Source organism: Drosophila erecta, unplaced genomic scaffold, assembly GCF_003286155.1.
Source record: "Drosophila erecta strain 14021-0224.00,06,07 unplaced genomic scaffold, DereRS2 tig00000092-arrow-pilon, whole genome shotgun sequence".
Classification (NCBI taxonomy): Eukaryota; Metazoa; Arthropoda; class Insecta; order Diptera; family Drosophilidae; genus Drosophila; species Drosophila erecta.
The window spans coordinates 9,041,226-9,060,958 of record NW_020825207.1 but is presented as its reverse complement, the minus strand read 5'-3'; the positions used below and the strand labels follow the sequence as shown (position 1 = coordinate 9,060,958).

Below are 19,733 nucleotides of genomic sequence, written 5' to 3'. Positions count from 1 at the left end.
TTTCCTGACTAGAATATCCATCAGATTTAACCGACTTCTTCCTATCAAATCGTCTACTGATTTCTCGGTTAACCTTTCCGAAATAGCTCAAAAATTTAAAGAATGGCCGTTGTGTAGAAGAGTGTTTAGGCTTGAAAACTTTGTCGCCTAGTGTTGGTAATTTATGCTCGAGTGTGGGCCACACTTCAGAGCTGTCCAAATGAGTGCTAGTAAAAATTAGATTGGCCCAAGTCAAGTTCGGAATCTCGCCGCAAGCTGGATGGCTATATAAGCCCCGAGTTTCCATTAGAAGCCTGCATTGTTTCCGAAGATGTGGCCCACGTGGCTGCTGGTGCTCCTATCACTATCACTGGCCAATGGAAGGCAGGTGGGCAGATGCAGCTTGGCCCGTCAGCTCTATCGCTACGGAATGCCCTACAACGAGCTGCCCGACTGGCTGTGCCTCGTGGAGGGCGAGAGCTCCTTCAACACACAGGCCATTAATCCCTCGAACGTGGATGGATCCGTGGACTGGGGTCTGTTCCAGATCAACGATCGCTACTGGTGCAAGCCTGCGGATGGTCGTCCCTCCAACGATCTCTGTCGATTGCCCTGCCGCCTGCTGTTGAGCAACGATATCCGGTATTCTATTGCCTGTGCGAAATACATCAGGAAACAGCAAGGATTCTCCGCCTGGGTGGCTTGGAACAACCGATGTCAGGGTGTCAAGCCCAATGTGAATCACTGTTTCCGGCGGCGCCACAGAAACTCGGGCTGAGGATCGAAATTGGATGATTCTTTATAAATTCGGCTACGAACATTTATTTACTTAGCTCTTAAGCTGATCCAATACATGGATTTAAAATACACGGATACACATGTAGAAACCTTAAGTCTTAATGTCTTGTTAAATGATGATTATGAATGAGATTACTTATTTTAATATTATACAGCGATATATATAAGTGTAAGCATAAAAATAGCTATTAAAAGTTGTTCAGACTATATCTCTGCATTTTCTTATTTAAAAGGTACCACAAATTTGTATTCAAAACAAACCGCTAAGTTTTTTACTTTGCATATGTAAAATAAAATGTAAGTCGACATATAGAAAGAATCTCGCTAAATACCTTATCTTATCAATTGATTAATGTGTTTTTTGAAATCTTATTAGCTGCAGGTATTTTTATCACCTCTACTATTTATTATTTTGTAGCTTATTAATCATATATTTTTATCTTTCATCTTTAGCATTTTCAAATCTAGCTTGAAATGTTTGAATTTAAGCTTCAGTTCACCCCGGAACCAGTTCGATTGGCAGAACCAGTTGCACACCTCCCTGAATCAAATCGATAGGCAGGCGAGTGCTGGTGGTCGCTAAGTTTTATCGCTTAAGGTAAACAGCTGTGTAAAAAGCGCGCTTGGCCAAAAGTGAACTAGCGGCTGAATTTTGTGCTTCTCGACCTGCGAGCGCGCGGATCTGTGCAGATTTACGGGTAATGAAGTGCAGTTAAATACGAAATACCAAATACTACTAAAGAGAAAAAAAAAGTCGAAGCCATAAATGAAAATAAAAAAGAAATACAAAAAAAGTGAAGTTGACATTGAAGTCGCATCGTATGTGTGTGAGTGTATAAACTTGTGCTGGTGTGCGAAATTCTTTGTGTTCCGTTTCGTTGTGCATTAAATAATCACAAAATAAGACGGAACTCGAGATTCAAATGCAAACGGCACGCTTCGTGCCCGAATAGTTGTTTTGTAAAAAATCAATAAGCGCCGTAATTTTCGTCGTGCTATATGTAGTTGTTGTTGCTGCTGTTGCGACAGGAGTTTCCGTCAACAAATCGCGTCGCTCTCGCTCTCAACAACAACCCCTCTCTTTCCCCCACGCGGTGTTGCTTATCTTATTTACTCACACCTCTTTCTTGTTTTACTATATCTCGTGTTGGATTCGCATTTGTTAGATACTTCTAATGAAATTAATTGTTCGCTTGTTTTTCGGTTTGGCACCAAAGGAAGGAGATCATTTCCACCTAAAAACATCGCGAAAGGGTAAGTACAATACCAAATAATAAACAAACTAACCATATAACACAAACAGAGAAATGCGGAATTTAACAAGTTCAATAATCGAAAGTGCCTCTATTGTGCTCTCTGTTGCACGCACGCACACGGCCGTATGCTAATTACAACGGTTCATTGCTCTGCTCATCGAGATTTTGACATATTGTTGCTGTCCCCCTTTGACATGTTGCGCCGTGTTTCCTCAAAAGATAATAATGCAGCTGCCTTTGCGATACCGTTAAACCCGTTTCTGACTCAAAATGCCAATTGTTTTTCGTAAACGCTTACTTTAATTTGCCTTTTTTGGCCAACTCGCAATTTGCCTGTCCCGCAGCTCTCTCAAATTTGTTGCAATTAAAAATTGATTTTCCGTTTGCCAAGTCAGCTTGTAAATAACAACAATAAAAGCCAAACATTGGTTTCTGCAACAATGAAAAAGCAATTTTCCGTATCTACTAAAAAAGAAAATGAAAAAACGTTCAAAACTCAGTCAAGGCATTGTGCCCGTTTTATTGTTGTTGCTATTCGCTTGCCACACGTTTTGCGGCAGGCTATTGTCGTTGTTGCTGTTGCTTCCAGTACATGTTGCAATTCTGGGCATGCCTAATTTTCGGTTTAACAAAAGTTAAGTACTCTAGCTCTTTGAGCCTTTGCACGTCGTTAACAAACCCGTGTTTCTTCCCCCTTTTTCTTTTTGTTTCTCTACATAAGCGCAAACATCAACAATTGACAACTTGGGGCAACAAAAAGCAACGGCAATAAAAAAGTCTCGAATTATTTCGTAGCGTGTCCGATTGGCATCAATTTGTGGCGCTAGGGAATTGCAAAGAAATAAATCCCATAAGAAAGCAAAAGCAAGCATAAATACTGCAATTACCGATTGCAATCAGATTTTCAGATTTGGTTAATATTTGAGAAAAATTAATTATTCGTGCAATATACGACTAGAATAAATAAATAACACTGTTCGCCTATCTTAGGCAGCAAAAAAATATTAAAAAAATGTACTTCCCATACCGGGAATCGAACCCGGGCCTTCTGGGTGAAAGCCAGATATCCTAGCCACTAGACCATATGGGATATGTTTTCCTTTCTTCCAACTTATATAATGGTGTTGGTCTTTCTATTTGTTAAAGATGGTGTACTTTAATGGAGTGTACTTTATAAGGAATTTTATGCCTCGTTAAATTTGAATTAAAAATAGAAACTACACCGATAACTTTGTAGCATGTCTTAAGATGCAGACTAAGTGCACACATTAGCCGAAGTTCGCACAAGTCCCATATTGTCTAGTGGTTAGGATATCCGGCTCTCACCCGGAAGGCCCGGGTTCGATTCCCGGTATGGGAAACTTTTTTGCCTAATTTTGTTTTTTCGTTTATTAACATCAGCGGGTCGTTGGTTTTAGACTTTGTTAAAGGGGTTGTTTTGTTTTCATTTAATTTCTCAATTTGGCTTTACTTTATATTTTACAGTTTTGCCAGGGCTTAGAAAAATATTCGTACAAATAAGCACAAGCAAAGCAAACATTGAAACCATACAAATGTTGGCGAACAAAACGAGTCTTTGCTACTTTGCAGACAGCCTCCCATATGGTCTAGTGGCTAGGATATCTGGCTTTCACCCAGAAGGCCCGGGTTCGATTCCCGGTATGGGAAGTATTTTTTATTTTATAAATAATTCAATTACCTTGCTTGAAAATCCCCATCAATCAAAACCTCTTCCTTCCACTTCTCTCCAATTGCATCGCACAAAGCCATTAATTGGCTTTAAGTCGAAAATCAGACAACAACTCCACTTATTGACCTGCACTTAGAGGCGGTATAACACGAAGCATGGTTCAAGTGGTGTTTTAATGAGACTCAGCTGGGTATGATCTATGATCCGGCTCAACAAACTTCCTCGGCTCCCTGCCACCCATTTCCATCAAACGCTGCAGCTGCAACTCAATTTTGAAAACCCCGACACTCGATGGAAAAAACGGCTAATTCATCAAAAGTGTGGCAAAGCCGAGAGCTAAAAACACAGAGGCATTGTTGTTGCCCATCACGCCCACTTTTCGCTGGGGCTCGCCTCCTTTGATACATGCTGGCAGTCGCTTGCCACTTTCCAAGTCAATTGAAAAACTCGTGTAGCTTTTTATATGCCATCATCTTGAACGAGCTTGTGTATCGTATCCAGGCATTAGAAGCGCGTGTGAGACATACGATTGAGCAAGAAGCGGTGAAAAAGGCAAATCGTACAAATTACCATTTTTTATAGTTTCTAAGTGAGTTTGTATTTTTTCTTCTCAAAGAAAGCCAAGCCCCGACAATCGATGGCAGCACATGAGAGAAGCAAAAAAAAAAGACGGCAACATTTTCGTTTCTGTTGAACGTTAAAGCAACGCCAACGCCGCCTGAGCTTTTGTTTTTATTGTTAAACCAGTTGATCAGTTGAGCGACAGCAAGAACGAAAGACGCCAGCTGCTGCTGGCTATATGGTATGGGTATATGGGTATACATCTCCGACTTGCCAGCTACGCTGGCTGCATATTAAGCGCCCCCGCTGCGCGCCTGCGCGTCCAACGACCGCATTGTTGTGAGTTGTCTAAGCTCTGTTTGTTTTGTTTTCAATCCGCATCAGCCAGCCGGACTAGCAGGTAGGAACCGCGTCGAATCCGCTCAGGTTCGATCGTTCAGATGTGCAGGAGGAGCCAGCTTAATTGAATTGTTGGGGCTGCCTCGACTATTTCCGTTCCGCTTCCAGAGGATTTGATTGCTTAACACTGAAATAGAATTTGTAATGGTAATATGAGAGCTATCGAAAGCAGTGCACATTGTATTATTATCTTATCCATCGCATTGTTTTAAATCCTTGATATTATATTTGCTTTAGTTCCATTGTCTTTGCCAGGGTGAGAGTCAAAAGCTAGTAATGTTAATTTGTAGAAAATGAGTCGGCGACACGACTGATAAAAAAAAAAGAAAATTCCAATGAACTCAGTAATGGGGTTTTAGACTTTTAAGTGTGCTTTGTCGTCTATCGCCACCAGAAAGGCAATTAACATGCAAACTTTGCTAAACAATCAATCAGCTAAAAGAGCCTCACGCACTCCCCATTTCTTTGTCCAAGTCTCGACTATTTCGTGAGGTGCAGCTGGAAAGAAAAACGTGTACATTTCGTTTGACAGTTGACAGTAGGAGAAGAAAAAGCTGAAAACAGGCAATGCTCTTTGGGGGAGCTGGCCAATGCTCTCGACAGTCCGAAATCACAGTCGAAGTTTCACTTCACCCATTTAGCATGACAATCAGACGGCCAGACGATGGGACACTAATACGCGGGGTCATGCATGGCCTGCAGTTGGAATCGCCGTACACACCTCTTTTGCTTTGTTTGCTGCAAAAACGTAAAAATAAAAATAAAACGGAGGGCTGGGGGAAAAATACAGTAACGCAAACCGTTTTCACTCTTAATTTTCATTTTAGTGAAAATCCGCTGGGGACACGCCCCAGACTTCGTATCCCCGTCCCAAATAAAAATGAAAAGAAGGGCCCCAAAGGCCATTGACACACATTTTGGCGCGGCTTTGCGTGCTGGTGAGTCCAAGTCCAAGAGCGAGGCCAAGATACTGGGGGTTTCTGGTCAAAACACGACACATGTAGCTATATCTTCCTGAAGTTCGGGTAACGAATATAAAGAAAGTGTTCGAAAAACGATACGATGCTGAAGACGCATGACCAATAAATAAATTGAAATATTTACGCTTCGAAAGAAAGAATCGCAGCGAAGTCTGTCTGGGAAGACGAACTGGTTTCGGGGAAGGCTTAGTCCCAAGTCTGGGTCCCTATAATCGCTTCGTTTGCCTCGGCGAGCCGCAGGCTCCACCACAGATCCACAGCTGCAGCTGTGACCCACTCCCAGTTGTCCATTTAAAGCGGCCAGACGACGCGACGCGGTCTGTAACGTATCTGCGCACATTTATCGCCATCGCAAGCTGGCCAGCCAAACCTGGCCGGCACTTTTTAAGCATTTTGCGGCCGTGGTTCGCGGGTCTAATGCCAAAAATCAGAAATAAAATTTCACCTCCGGTCACACGCTTGAGAAGTCACACTCGACAGCAACAGCAACAGCAACGCAAACTGACGGAATGAAAAGCGCCAAAAGGTATTGTGAAAATTCCAGGCTGGTTAATTAAACAAACTGCGCCCATGGCACATGAAATTGAGTGGAGCAGTGAAAATGGAACGGCTGAAATAAAGCAGTCGATTTGTTATTAAGATCTAGTCCAAAGAAATAAATGCACAGCAATCAAGCACAGAAAAATGTGTTTAAGTATCGAATTAGTTAACAAAGGACTTCAAGTTGGTTAACAAGCCTCTTTTCACAAAGCACACACACCTTTAAGCAATTGTTATACTTAAATGAGATCGACTAGAAATAAACAATAAGCCAGAGAGGAAATGAATTCTAAACAATGAAAAATTTCCAGCATCTGAAGCGAAGGCTTTTCTTAAGTGAAAAGCAAGCATCCAAGTCGATTCCACGATATCGCAAATAATGCATTACCTTATTGGGCTTAATTTGATGTGGTGCCGTCGATTATTTTTAGCTTTTAGCTAATCCACAGCAATTCAAGCCGCTCCATTTACTTGGCTGCGCATTTTGCGGCTCATGAGTTTTCATTAATTACCAAAACGGGTATTTGGCCATTGGGGCGATTTTGTTTTTCTTTTCAAGTCGTTGTGGTTTCTTTTCATCGAGCCCGTAAAGATAAATGAATGAATGTCCGGATGCACTTGAAGCGCACATAAAAATTGTTGGCTGTCAGCGTCATTGAAACTGTGGATTGGATCCACCGGTTAGTCAGTGGAACTCGTCTCTTGTAAATTTCAGTTCGTTTAGCTTACTAACTTTGTCTGGTAAATCAATCATTGCGTCTGCTTAGCTTCAGTTTCGGCCTCGTCTCCGGCTATTTAAATTAACCGGTTCGCCTTGTTTGCGGTCCGCCTAATGAGCGGCACTTGTTGTCCGCTCAAGAGTTTTTGGAGAGTGGATGCAATCCACTAAGCTGCAGACATGGACTCACAGGCAGATACAGCCATCACCATAATCATACCCCGTATCCATCTTTATGTTACCGAGGTAATGCTTTCTCTACGGGGATTTTGTGAGAAAGCCTAGGGCTTATCGAATGATGAGCTTTATCGCTTACACGTGTCTCGGAACGCTTGTAATTTATTAACTGGGTTAAAGCCCTGTGGTGGTAGGGCTTGGTAGGCAACTGGAGTAGGAAACTAGATCGATCAAATTAAAAGATCAGACAAATTTAGGACAAATAACATTATTAGAGAATCTTATCGGCAATCATAATGTAGTTTCAAGTACCTCAAGCCAATAGTTAAGCACGTTAAATAGTTAACAATTATATTGGCTTAGGTTCCTGGAGACTCGCAACAAGCAGCTTCTAGTTTTTGGTACCAACTGCTTAACAACTGAAAATGATGTCATTAAAAGACTTTTTGCTTATAAAGCTCCGTTCATATGTGTATAGAGCTCGAGTCTTCCCTTGAAATTCTAAAGAATCTGGCATTGCAACCTGATGATTACGGCAATCGTATTTCCAGTGGACTTGGCTCATTAGCAGCCTTGCTCTGACATGCTTTCCGATCGAATTCATTTGCAGCTATCCACTAAATTTAACCTTAGCACAATATCGCTGTACTTCGTATTATAGAGAGTTAAATGCTGGCGCGTGTTACGCATCAAATGGGTATGTGTACTGATACATGAATTGGATTCGATTCGTTTCGATTCGATTTCCGAGGGAAGCCAAGACGAAGAGCGAAGGTTTTCAATGAGGCGCGGCAATTTGGCCAAGACTGAGAGTTGCTATTGCTCAATGTATCTACATCTGTAGCTCTATCTCTAGCTGTATCTATTTCCATTAATTAGAGGCAAGCGATGATGCGTCAGTCGGATATCTTTTGTCTGAAACGGGCTTCGAGGCAATAAGCAACTGGCAGGAGATATTATAATAATTTATATGATTTCGCATTGTTCTGTTGGCCGCTTATTCGCTTTTCGCAGTGTTTCTTTAATTTGCTAACTCAACTTTTTTCGCTCCGATTTGCGTGTCATTTATGAGATGCTTTTTACCCTCAGTCGCATTCAATGTCGCGGTGTTAGCCGTGCTTCTTCATTGCAAATGATGAGCTAGCACAAAAGAAACAAAAACCAAAGTGGCTAAAAAGCATTTTGCACCATCACTTAACGTTGCAGCTTCCACTTAAAGTGGCAGTATGGACGCCTATCAACATTGCGGATTAAATAAAATTACCTTTCTGTGCGACAAGCAATTACTTCTCAATTACAAATTTACTATCTTGGCTTGGCGCTCTCCTTACTTTTTATGATTATTGCATTCAATTAAACTAAATTGCTTTGGAAATTGGTCTCGTTTGGCCACTTGCCAGTCGTTTCACTGCGGGCGCCATCTCTCAGCTTTCATTTTGCTGGATGGCTTTAATTCCCAACTATTTATAATAATTACTAAAGCAAATAAACCCACACAAAACGTAACCGTAACTATAAAAAGACTTTGTTCAGCGTGAGCGTCAGAGATCATTGGGGCAGGGTCTCCAACTGGGACGCAGAGGCCCATTTCCAACTGACCAAGTCGCGAAGACCATAAACCTCAGATAAAAAACTGCCTACGACGACGCGGCGTCTGCCTGAAAATTTTTCACTTCAGCTGAGCAAGCAACTCACAGAGTCATCGCCACAGCCAGTTGACCCCAAAGTTTGTTGTACCCTAAGCGCTTGGAAATTCAAAATTCAAATGGGTGAAAGGGGTGCCAGAAGTGCTTCCAAAGTTTTGATGAAGTAATAAAGAAAAGAGGAAACTGTTTATGTGGTATCTTTAGTAGTTGGTAAAGTGCAAATGGATAACTTTGAAATTGTTTTTTTAAGTCGTCATCAGCAGGAACAAATTAAATTTTATTGTATGGGGTATTTAATTAAAATTAACTATAGAGTTAGCATTTAATAAAGTTGAAATAATGGCTTTGATGCATGTGTTCATATCTCAGAGATTCTTTAGATAAAAAGTCTTCCAATTAAAGTACCTATCCGAAGCTTGGCTAGTGAGATATATAGCATTTCAAGTGCTTAAATCCCACACTTTATTAGGCTAGCAAATTATATAAAGTTGATGTTAAACCAGAATTGGCAATTAACTCCTATAAATAATGTCATCCGGCGAACTCCAGACACTGAAATCTGTTTACGTGACTGGCGGCTCTTATGCCAGTGGAACATTGAACACCTGTGTCTTTACACACAGATATTGGGATAGCAAGTGTTGTTGGTAGAAAGACCATCTTCATGGGCCTAAATGTGTTCTGCTCAACTTTTTGTCTGGCTTTGAGGTTTATCTCATTGGGAAATGTTGGCAATCTGTACGTTAACTAAGTCTATTGAGCTACTTGCTACAAATTGGGCAACTGAAGTCGAAACAACTCGCCAATTAAGGCGATCAATCATGCCCTTTAATTTCGGAGCTGAGTTGTGTTGATGGGGATTCCAAGTGAATTTCTACTTTCGCTAATAAAATGTTGGTTTAGTATCAGGTGGATTTATGGAGTGGACTGGTAAGACGGAGTACGTTTTTTATTTCTCCTAGTGCCTAGTGCAAGCTAATCACATGTTTCCGTAGCTGAAAAAGAAAAATAGCCTCAGGTGGTTGGCTGCGGTTTTGCGCTTTAATAACTTCATTGTCAATGCAACATACATACGCTCGAAGTTGCACACTCGACAAAAACACAAAAGCAGGCAGCCAGGCTTGACTTCGCGTTGTGGCATCCAGTGGAAGGCCATTGTCCACCGGATTTGATCTAGATGCACCATGTGCAGTGTCCAGTACACAGAAGGAAAATCACATGAATTAATATATCCAAAATAAAGTAGTTCTACTATATATATAATATAGTCGTTCCAACATAGGTATTTAGCTTTGTTGCTATGTTTAATCATTAAGTTGCAAACCTAATTGATGGGAAAGCTGTAATCAATCAAAAATCAATTTCTTACAGTGCACTCGCTGCACAGTAGCTCTGGATGGCCGAAGGAGATGGCTATCAATTGTGGCTTAGATTTATGTGCATGTACATATCGCCTAGGGAAGCATTGAACCCGTGAAGAGAGAAGTCGGGCGTTTAAGATCATCTTATTTGCTGCGATGATTCCACAAATCAGACGTCGGACATTGAGATCATCACCACCAGCTGTCTGTTGGATCGCTATGGATCTGACTACAGGTTTATTTCTCGATCGATGGTGGGTAGTTTTTATGTGACCGAGCACCGGGGGGCGGTTTACGTATTAAACTCGACTTGCCTTATTAAGTTTTTGGTGTTTTATGACTGCATGACTCGGACACGACCGTTTGTTACACCCGCACAAACGCGGTGAGTTGAATTTGCACATAAGGCTTGATTATATTAGATCAGAGTGCGCCTCAACTTCTTGATAACCGGCAAATATTTATCTGGCACATATAAACAAGTGGATGCTTGTCTACAAAATATATATTCTTCCGAATATTCTTCTTCGACTTTGTTTCCTTTGTGCTTTATCAAAACGGGTGATTCGCAAACGAGTCCTAAGAAAATTTAAACAGTAGTAGTTACTCATGGGTTCGTTGTACATTTAATGATTATCCCCTTTTTATCCAGGGCGCGTCACAAGTGTTTTATTTTCCAAAATGAGTGAGCCCCAAGAGCAAACTCATTGCTCTCTATAGACTAGAAAAGACACATAAACCAAACATGACCACAGAACCCCGCCCAAAGAACATACCCGTACCGCCCTCTTTCGGTTTGGAACCGCAGCAATCTAACAGCGGCCACAAAAATTACACAGATCATTTCGAAATTTACATTGAAATGATTTTTTATTTATGCGGCGAACAAACAAACGTAGAGTGAGAAGGGCCTTTGATTAGATATGGTGCACTGAACCCCGCCCCTGAATTGCCCCCCCAACTGCTCAAGAGAACAACAAACTAGAGGGCAAGACCCCCTTTGGCCGTGGATCCAATAGATTTGATGATATTACAACAGTTCCAAGTCTATTAAAAATCATTTGGCCAGCGGGGAACCGCCAGCTGCAGATGAATCAGCATTGGCTTTTCGAATGGTTGTTGCTTTGCTTGTAACACTTACAACACTTTTTCATGTTGTATGGAGGGGGGAAAGCTGCGGACATGGAACCTATATCTATCTATATATAGATGGATTCCCACGCCCACGTGTCTATTTCTAGGTCTTGTGTGTGGCTTTTCTCAGGTCTTTTGTCGATTGCTTCACATGGCATTGCATTGTGGCTGCGCTGATGTTTTCGCTCTTTTTCCTTGAATTGTGCAATTTGGCGAGTTTCCACCTTGGCTTCCCTTTTGTTTGGCTTGTTTCCCCTGCTTTCCATTTTGATGCCCTGCCTGTCTAATTTGTGTTATTTTCCCCTAATAATTACTGACCGTTTATTCGCTGTTCCAATTTCGCCCAGATTGCTTGCGATTTCTTTCCTCGGCCGCTGAAACACGTCAATGTTTTGGCTCTTTCGCTGCTCTGCATTAATATTTTCCTTCCGCAATACTTGTGACCAATTCGCTCTTCCCACCCAACTAAAAATAAATTCCCACACATCCAAAATGTGTTGTGTTTTGTGTGGTGCTATATAAAAGTTGCAATTTATAAACTTTTCAACATTTTTGAGCAAAACAATTTGCCCACCTCCCTCGGTTCTCATCCACCACCTGCTGTTGTGTCCGCACAGTGGGCTAAAATTGTGCGAATTGTGCCTCTGGAATATGAGTTATATCGCTCACATATTAGGTCTTCCTGCTACAAGACCGCTCATTTAAATAAATCAAAAGTTAATACTGTATTGTTATAATGTTCTGTTATCTTTGAAATATGGATATCGACCACTGTTGAACGGCCTAAACGACTCGTGGTGAGAGTTCTAAAATTAAATATTTAAATTTGTCGTTACATTTTCGGCTTCGCTCTGTCGTCTTCAGCGTTATAAACTTTGGCCATAAAACTCATCTTTATTCAAATTAACATGGGTCGCTTCAGATTTGGAATCAATGCGGGAATGAGTCTAGCTGAAGGAGAAACGATTTCGGTGGAAACTGGAAGATGAATCACGGCAAAAAAGGGGACTTAACCGGTGAAACAATAAACCAACTGATCGGCCTCTAAAATACGGCACTCTCTGATAAGAAAAGTACCCGAAAGATAAATGATAGCGAAAAGATAGCGCTGCAAGAAACGGCGTAACAACTTCCGGTGAGATACAACAATAACAATCAGTTGATTAGTTGCAAAAACTGAGACTCTCCCCACTCTCCCTCTCTCTCTCTGTTCTCTCTATGTCTGGTTTAGCTCCCCCACAACAACACTGAGAGTGAAGCATGGCAATGCCGTCAGCTGGTTTTTCGCTCTCTCTCTTTTGATCACAGAGTTGTTTCTTGTGCTTTGCATTCAATTCTCAACGATTCATTGCCGCGTACGGCTGCAAAAGTTTTTTTCGTTCATTTTAACATTTCTTAGTTCGCTGCGTTTTCCGTGTTTTTGTCTTATAATGTGCAGCTTCGACTCCGCGTACAAACGTAGCAATAAGTTAAAAACGAGATTGGCCTTTGCTGGTTAACAACAACAACATCACAAAAGCGACCGATGTAAATATACTAAAAGTGCGAGTGCATCGCTCATTGCGTGACTTTCCATCAAGCTCAATAAAAATATAAATGCGCAGCGTTTTCTTATCGCACGCTTGATTGTGTCTGTGTGTGTTTGTGTGCGTGTGTGTGTGATTGTGTGCGATTGCAGCAGAAGTACAAATGTGTATGTAGGTTATGGCAAAATTAGCACCGAAACCATTTACCATTTAACAATAGAAAAGAAATGAAAATAGGAAGAGCGAGGCAGACAACACGCAACCAACTGTTGATGCTTCCTCTTGCCCCTTCTCCCCACCTTTATCCAACTTTATCGCTGATTCCCCGCCTTGTTGTTTGCTTATCATCGATGCGGCGTGACACAATTCAAGTTTAATCGCAGCGACAACAAATCGAACGGTGTGAGGAAAATCTTGGCTGCACTGCTGCCGCCATATCGATTCGATGGTGATGTAATTTGCATAAACAACAATAACCAAGCTGCGAAAACAACAAACATTCGGCTTTCTGCAGACCGCAGACTAAACGCATACATAATTTTCGGAGTCACTTCAGGTTTAAAGCTGCGCCATGTAGGCAGCAGTTCCATGTGTGTTGTTGTTTTTGCTGTCTCTGGCAAACACACTTGTTGAATGTGGAGTCCCTCGAGTTTGTGATTAAAGCTGCTTGAATGCGATACGGCTAAATAAATGAATAAACAGTGGCGGGCAAATAATGTGGGGTACAGATACACCTCATATATCCACTCAGTACGCACAAACTTGCATCAAACACTCTTTAAAATGTTTAAATGAAATCTTAAATGTGTTACAGTTATATTAATGTGAAACAACATGTAGATTGAGCTAAGCGTTTACTCTCTAAACAATATGTTCGTCATGAAAAATTCTTATCGTTCGTCTTGTTCGTAATTCCGTTACAATCTAAATTAAAGGAGCCCAGGGCTAGCTAATACCAATATTTGCAATCATTTTATTTTACACGTAGAAAAATACAGTGAATCAGCCTTATACATTTCTATGAGCTGTTTTTGTATTGGGCAATATTTAAGCAGTGATTTTCGTATTTATCAGTTGCGTGACCTTGCACTTATGACTTCGTTCTGTAAAGAACAATCTGGGACGGAATGTCTCACTGTGAATCATTCCCTCGATGAAATGGGTTTGATATTTCAAAACCAGTTACGATTAACGTATTCGTATGTGCTGCGTTAATTTCCTCATTTGTGCTTGGGTGTCTCTTAAAATGTTACATATCTTTTTTTTTTTTTGTATGTAAATCGAAATGATATAGAATCTTCAAAGCAAACATGTCAAATTACCATCTTATCCTCTTACAATCGAACACTTCTACCAAGTCAACGCTAATGAAGTCGCTAGGAAAGCCAATAAAAGTAGGCAATTGCTTTGTCGTTCAATCTGATTTATACCCTTTTTTTAAGATGCTGCTTTTTCTCTTTATGGGGCTGTAAAAATCTGAAAGTAAACTCTATAAAACCATCTGCTTTGTCCGCTAAAGCAAAGCTATCTGTGGATCACTAGCTAACTGAAAGAACAGCCAAATGCCTTAAATGCCGCAGACGCCCACAAACCGATCGCAAGGTGCTGAGTGCTGATTTCTGACTGACTGCCACGAGATATGGTCTGGCAGATAGCCACTGCTTCTATTCCAAGCGATGCCATTCGACTTGAGCCAGTGAAATCCAAGCCAGAGTGAGCCGGCCTTCAGCTGCCTCAGTACCCATTACCTGCCTCTTGGCATCCCATCCATCCTGCTCACCTGGTGACCAGTCTGCTCCTCCAGTTCCTCCGATCTCGCCTCCTCCGCTGACGCGTGTGTCATGCGGATGGCTGGCCAACCAGCCAGCCAGCCATCAGAAACGTCAGCGGCAGTCGCGTCGTCGTCGTCATTTGCTGCTTTTAGACAATGCTACGAGTTCCTACACCTACGACCTAGAATTTGCCGAATATGTCAACAGGTATATACTCTATGGCCAGCCGTATAGCGAACAAACTACGCGCACACACACACGCAAGCCGGCAATATCTCTATTTCCCTATATACGTTATATAGATAGCTCTATGTTCGTATGTTCATGTTCGTATAACTAAAGGGGGAATTCATTCAAATGAATTGATGTATATTATGCAAAATTCGATTTCGATTTGTATTTATAATCGGGAGTGTTCTTAAACCTATTGCCACATGTAAGAAGACTAATCCCAAAGAATCATTTAAATCAGATATATCTGCATATATTTAAACGTATATTTGTAGAATAGGAAGTGCAGCAAGTGAAACGGAAGGTGTGAGAGTGTCAAATGTTGCGATTCGAACTTGCATAGGAAATGGGCGCCCCGGAAGTTCAAGGGAAGTTCAACGGTAAACAGAAAGTCCTTACAGCTTGCCATCCCTTTCGCACCAGCTTGCAGCATGCGCAGTGCGAATTTCCCGAGCAGAAAAAGGAAACTGGCTCAGGACCAATACGGCGGTTCCATGGTGTAATGGTTAGCACTCTGGACTCTGAATCCAGCGATCCGAGTTCAAATCTCGGTGGAACCTGAGCCCTGACCTCCTGGGGTCCTTATTTTATCGCCGGCCATCAAAGGATGCTTAGAATATACCTAATCATTGTCATTTTCTTCAGTTCTTGAAATTTCAGCCCTTTTATTAGACACGCCCACCAAATAATTAATTAATTAGTTGTTTTGACAGCTATTTTAATGCTTCAAATAAAAGCTTTTCGTAATTTATTCATTGATTGCAGTTAATGTGTCACAGGCAAATAGTTTTATTAATTATTATAGTCGCAACTTAAAGACTGAAATGTTATAGTTTTCAGATGCATTGGATCTGTTCGGTCACAGCGTTCTTTAAATAATTTCCACTTGTACATTTAAATATGTAAAGTATATATCTTTAATCCATTTTGCTCCAACACTTGTATTTGTGTTAATAGACAAATTTATGTGACGCCACGCACACGCAACCCATCGAAAACCATAAATTAGATCACAGAAAAATGTGAGAAAAATCTAAAAACACGATCAACTTGGGTGAACCGCCCATAAGAACCGAGTCTCGATATTTTCAACCCACATCAAGAGCAACATAAACACAGCCCATCGATGTTGGTCAGTCGAACAACAAGTTTTGAAGTTCAGTTCAGTTTGAGATTGCCGACGAGTGTTTAAATGCAAATCGTCATGTCACTTGGCCGCAGGGCTAATTTATCCCAAGCACTTTTCTCTTGCAACAGCCAACAAAACAAAAAAATACAGACAATTGGCCGCTGTAATGTGTTTGATAAAAAACACTCGCGCATGAAATCAAGCCAAATTGTGTCAAGGGGGCTGCATGACAACGGGCGGCAACAACAATCCAAATTAAATAAAATTAGCGACTATTTTGCACGGAAATGAGGGGAGCGACGGAAGACCTGGGGTTCGGGTTCGAGATCCGAGATCCAAGAGGGGCGCAAAACGCTTGAGCAACTTTGCCCCAAAAGTTGATGGACGGCTAACTGAGCGCCCTACACATGCGCCATGTATTCACTATCCCCCTCTGCTTCTGACTACACGGAGAGAAATTGGCACTATGTTGAGCAAGTCATAGCCCTCCTAATAAATTCAGTAAATTCCATATTCTGCATAGAGATACATTTGAAAGATACCGGCTAATCTATGATTTTCGGATTTCTTTTTGTAGCCATTTTATCGCGGTGTACTTTTTCGGTTTATCTTGTTCACGGTTTGCGTGTGTGGGCGATGGCATAATGGGGTTTTCGAACGACATTGATCTCGAAAAAATTGAAAAGTGTCGGCGGCCCATGCGAACCAAGCTGTCTTTGACTTTGCTTTACTCAAAATCTCGTGTGTGTGCTCCTCTATTTGTTTATGTTTTCTATTTCGCCTTTGCTTTTTCAGCACCTATATCAAAAACAAGCTCAAAATTTAGTTCTGTCACAATCTGATTCCAAAGGTGCACATAAAGCCCTTTTTCTCAAATATTCCCTGATTTTTGTTGTTTGCTTCTTACTCCTTAACTAACTTCCGTTCTTCCTTCTCCGTTCATATTTTGCAGAATCCAGAGCAACAGGATTCGACCGAAAAATAAAGTCATTGGATTGCAATTCGTGCTGAAACGATTTACAGCGAAAGAGACCACCAAGAAATCGAATACACATCTCCAACATGGTGGACTACTACAAAGTTTTGGACGTGGCGCGATCAGCTACCGACAGCGAAGTTAAAAAGGCGTAAGTAAACAAATTGGCTACGGCTTAACCCATATCCGGTCAATGGCTAGCATTTCCTTACCTAACCTACTTGTGAACTTCAACAAAGTTATATAGAGTTTACTCACAACGTTTTTCCATCCACAGATATCGAAAACTGGCGCTAAAATGGCACCCAGACAAGAATCCCGACAACCTCGAGGAGGCCAACAAGCGCTTCCGCGAGCTGTCCGAAGCCTACGAAGTTCTTTCCGATGGTAAGTGCCTGCCACCGAACCGATTTCTTCGAGCCCTTAAGCCCATGAAAGTAGGGGGTCAAGTGGTGATGGGTGATCGGCGATCGGCGATCTCTGATTCAGGATTCAGGATTCCTGGCGGTATCAATGCTAAGTCTTTATTGTGTATTTAGCACGTAAGCGCAGGATCTACGATGCACGGGCCACGCTGCACAAATCCTCGACCAGCGGAAGCAGCAGCAACAGCAGCTCCTATTCCCGCTACCGCAGTGCTGGCAGCGGCGGGGGATCGACGTCCTATGGACGGGACTACGACTACGACTACTATCCGGGCTCGTCGGGTTATGGGTCGGGTTCCGGGCGACGGTCCGGCAACCGCTACCAGGCCTTCACCTTCCGCAACATTTTCGAGGGCACTCCGTTCCACAAGTTGTTCGGTAAAGCCGAAAGGCAAAGCAAAGGCGTTGCAATTGTTTCGTTACTTTGGTTTTGCTGACTGACATCCTGGCGCACGTCGTTCTGTTTTTGTTCCATTCAACCTGCAACTAAACGCTGTTTTTGCACAGTGATGGGGAGCATTCATAAAGTGTACCTTTCCCACCACTATTTCCATGCTAGGTTTAAGCTAATCCTCGCAGCTCGAGCGTTTATTACTAATTTCACTTGCCCTCCTGATATTTCCGCCACTTACCCTGTACTCTTACATCTCCACAGAGAAAAAACGCCGCATATATGATGAGTATGGCAAGGATGGACTAGGCGATCGCGGCCAGAGTCGCTCGCATGCCCGCCACCATTATAGCACACACGATTTCGATGACTTCGATATTATGGGTGGCTTTCCGTTTGTATTCCGCCCGCCCGAAGAGGTGTTCCGTGAGTTCTTCGGCATGCACTCGCCCTTCGCCGAATTGTTTCGAGGTGAGTTATTAAATGGGGAAGACATCTGCAGAGTGGTAACTTACTTTTATGGCTATCGTTTCTCAGATGCGAACGGATATTCGAATGGCAGCACGAGCGGCTCGAGCAGCAGTCGACGCCATGGCGGCAGCGGTGGAGCGTCTCGCCACCATCATCACCACCAGCACAAACTGGCCAGTCCGTTCGGGGCTCCAATGCTTAACTACTCAATGATGGACTTCTTTATGCCCACCAGCGGCTTCACCTCGTTCTCGTCGATGACAAGTGGCAATGGCAGCAGCGATGTCACCCACATCTCCGGCGGTCCCAGTGTCGGTGTCAAGCACACCTCCACTTCGACGATGTTTGTGAATGGCAAGAAGCTGATGACCAAACGGTATGAGCACCCCTTCCTCGCCATCTTAGAATCGCTCCTTAAACCAATCATATCGATTTGCATTTGCTTTCAGGGTTGTCGAAAACGGCAAGGAAACTGTCTTTTCATATGAAAATGATGTCCTTAAATCAAAGACTGTGAACGGAGTGTCTCAAAAGCTCTCTTCAATAGCTAATTAATTAAATTCACACATAAATATATATATAAACCAACAAAAATCAACAAAGAAAAAGTCATAAATGTAAAGCCGAATATTAACAAACCAAGAAGAACTCGGAATTCGTTAATGCTTCGAAATATGATACGTTTAACCATTTTGTTCTACACTACAATTTAGTTAATTTTAATGGAACGAACAGCAGCATAAATGGATCAACAGCCAGCGAAGGACCAAGCAAAAGCCCATCCCATCAACGTCCGAAGCACTATCAGCAGCAGCAATATGCACAGCAAAATACATGGAACAGATCATTAAATTAAATCAAATCAAAATTCCCCGTAATAGCGAAATATCGAAATGTATTTTTTAAGTGTAGTTTTGAGCAGAGCTGCCCCACAAAATTGCATTGGTGGACTAAAGCCAGCACCCTCGGCACCAGAATCAATTGAAATCTGAAATACTGAAAATTCAAGGCGCGCTTAAGCAATTTAGCCAATAAGTTCTAGGGCCAGACTTTAAAAGCTGTTCGGAGCGAGTGTGTTTGCGTGTATATCTTTGGGGGGATAATTATGTATTTTTCGTGTATGTATCGTTAGTCATTTAAGTTGCCACATTACTTACTAGGAATTCGAAAACTGAAAAATGCAAACTTAGCAACAAGCAGAATTAAAATAGGCTTTGCGATCATTTTTCTGTACATTGTAAGGGATATGAATATTCTAAACGATGACATTTAATGTTTATAAATACTGCATAACCTAAACTTCTCTATTAATTTCGATGCTGTATGCTAGCGTATAGACGTTTTTTAAATGCTTAAGACTATTCTCACATAACTTGCAGAGCGAAAGGAAAATTAATCGTAACATAATCGCCAATAATTTAATACTTTGTTTAGTAAAACCTTCATAATGAAAATAAAAGAAAATGAAACCATGAGAATGGAAATATAAAACAAGCGAAACAATTAACTCAAGTGTTTTATTACTTTGAGACTAAAAACCAAATCGATACAATCGTTTCTTCATCGAAGCAAA

General features: G+C 41.7%; 2 protein-coding genes and 4 non-coding genes across 11 annotated transcripts; 5 read left to right on the top strand and 1 right to left on the bottom strand.

The window, feature by feature from the left end:
* The first annotated feature begins 292 nt into the window (after window positions 1-292).
* On the top strand, window positions 293-869 carry LOC6548724 (lysozyme P). The gene has a single exon (XM_001975362.3). The coding sequence runs from the start codon at window positions 311-313 to the stop codon at window positions 755-757; it is 447 nt and encodes a 148-aa protein (XP_001975398.1). The 5' UTR covers window positions 293-310; the 3' UTR covers window positions 758-869.
* Window positions 870-1,335: 466 nt separating this feature from the next.
* LOC6548729 (dnaJ homolog subfamily B member 6) lies at window positions 1,336-19,667 on the top strand. 6 transcript variants are annotated; one of them, XM_026980304.1, is made up of 8 exons: window positions 1,336-1,475; window positions 1,995-2,031; window positions 16,850-17,024; window positions 17,151-17,260; window positions 17,413-17,676; window positions 17,954-18,160; window positions 18,227-18,536; window positions 18,610-19,667. In XM_026980304.1, the coding sequence occupies exons 3-8, from the start codon at window positions 16,960-16,962 to the stop codon at window positions 18,713-18,715; spliced, it is 1,062 nt and encodes a 353-aa protein (XP_026836105.1). In that variant the 5' UTR covers window positions 1,336-1,475; window positions 1,995-2,031; window positions 16,850-16,959; the 3' UTR covers window positions 18,716-19,667. The 6 variants fall into 6 exon arrangements, with proteins under 6 accessions (XP_026836105.1, XP_015012297.1, XP_015012299.1 ...); XM_015156811.2 differs by lacking the exon at window positions 17,413-17,676; XM_015156813.2 differs by lacking the exons at window positions 1,336-1,475; window positions 1,995-2,031; window positions 17,413-17,676 and adding an exon at window positions 12,524-12,766.
* Window positions 3,052-3,123, bottom strand: Trnae-uuc. The gene has a single exon. It is a non-coding gene; the product is annotated as a tRNA-Glu (tRNA).
* Trnae-cuc lies at window positions 3,322-3,393 on the top strand. Its single transcript has one exon. It is a non-coding gene; the product is annotated as a tRNA-Glu (tRNA).
* Window positions 3,630-3,701, top strand: Trnae-uuc. The gene has a single exon. It is a non-coding gene; the product is annotated as a tRNA-Glu (tRNA).
* On the top strand, window positions 15,257-15,328 carry Trnaq-cug. Its single transcript has one exon. It is a non-coding gene; the product is annotated as a tRNA-Gln (tRNA).
* Window positions 19,668-19,733: the final 66 nt, after the last annotated feature.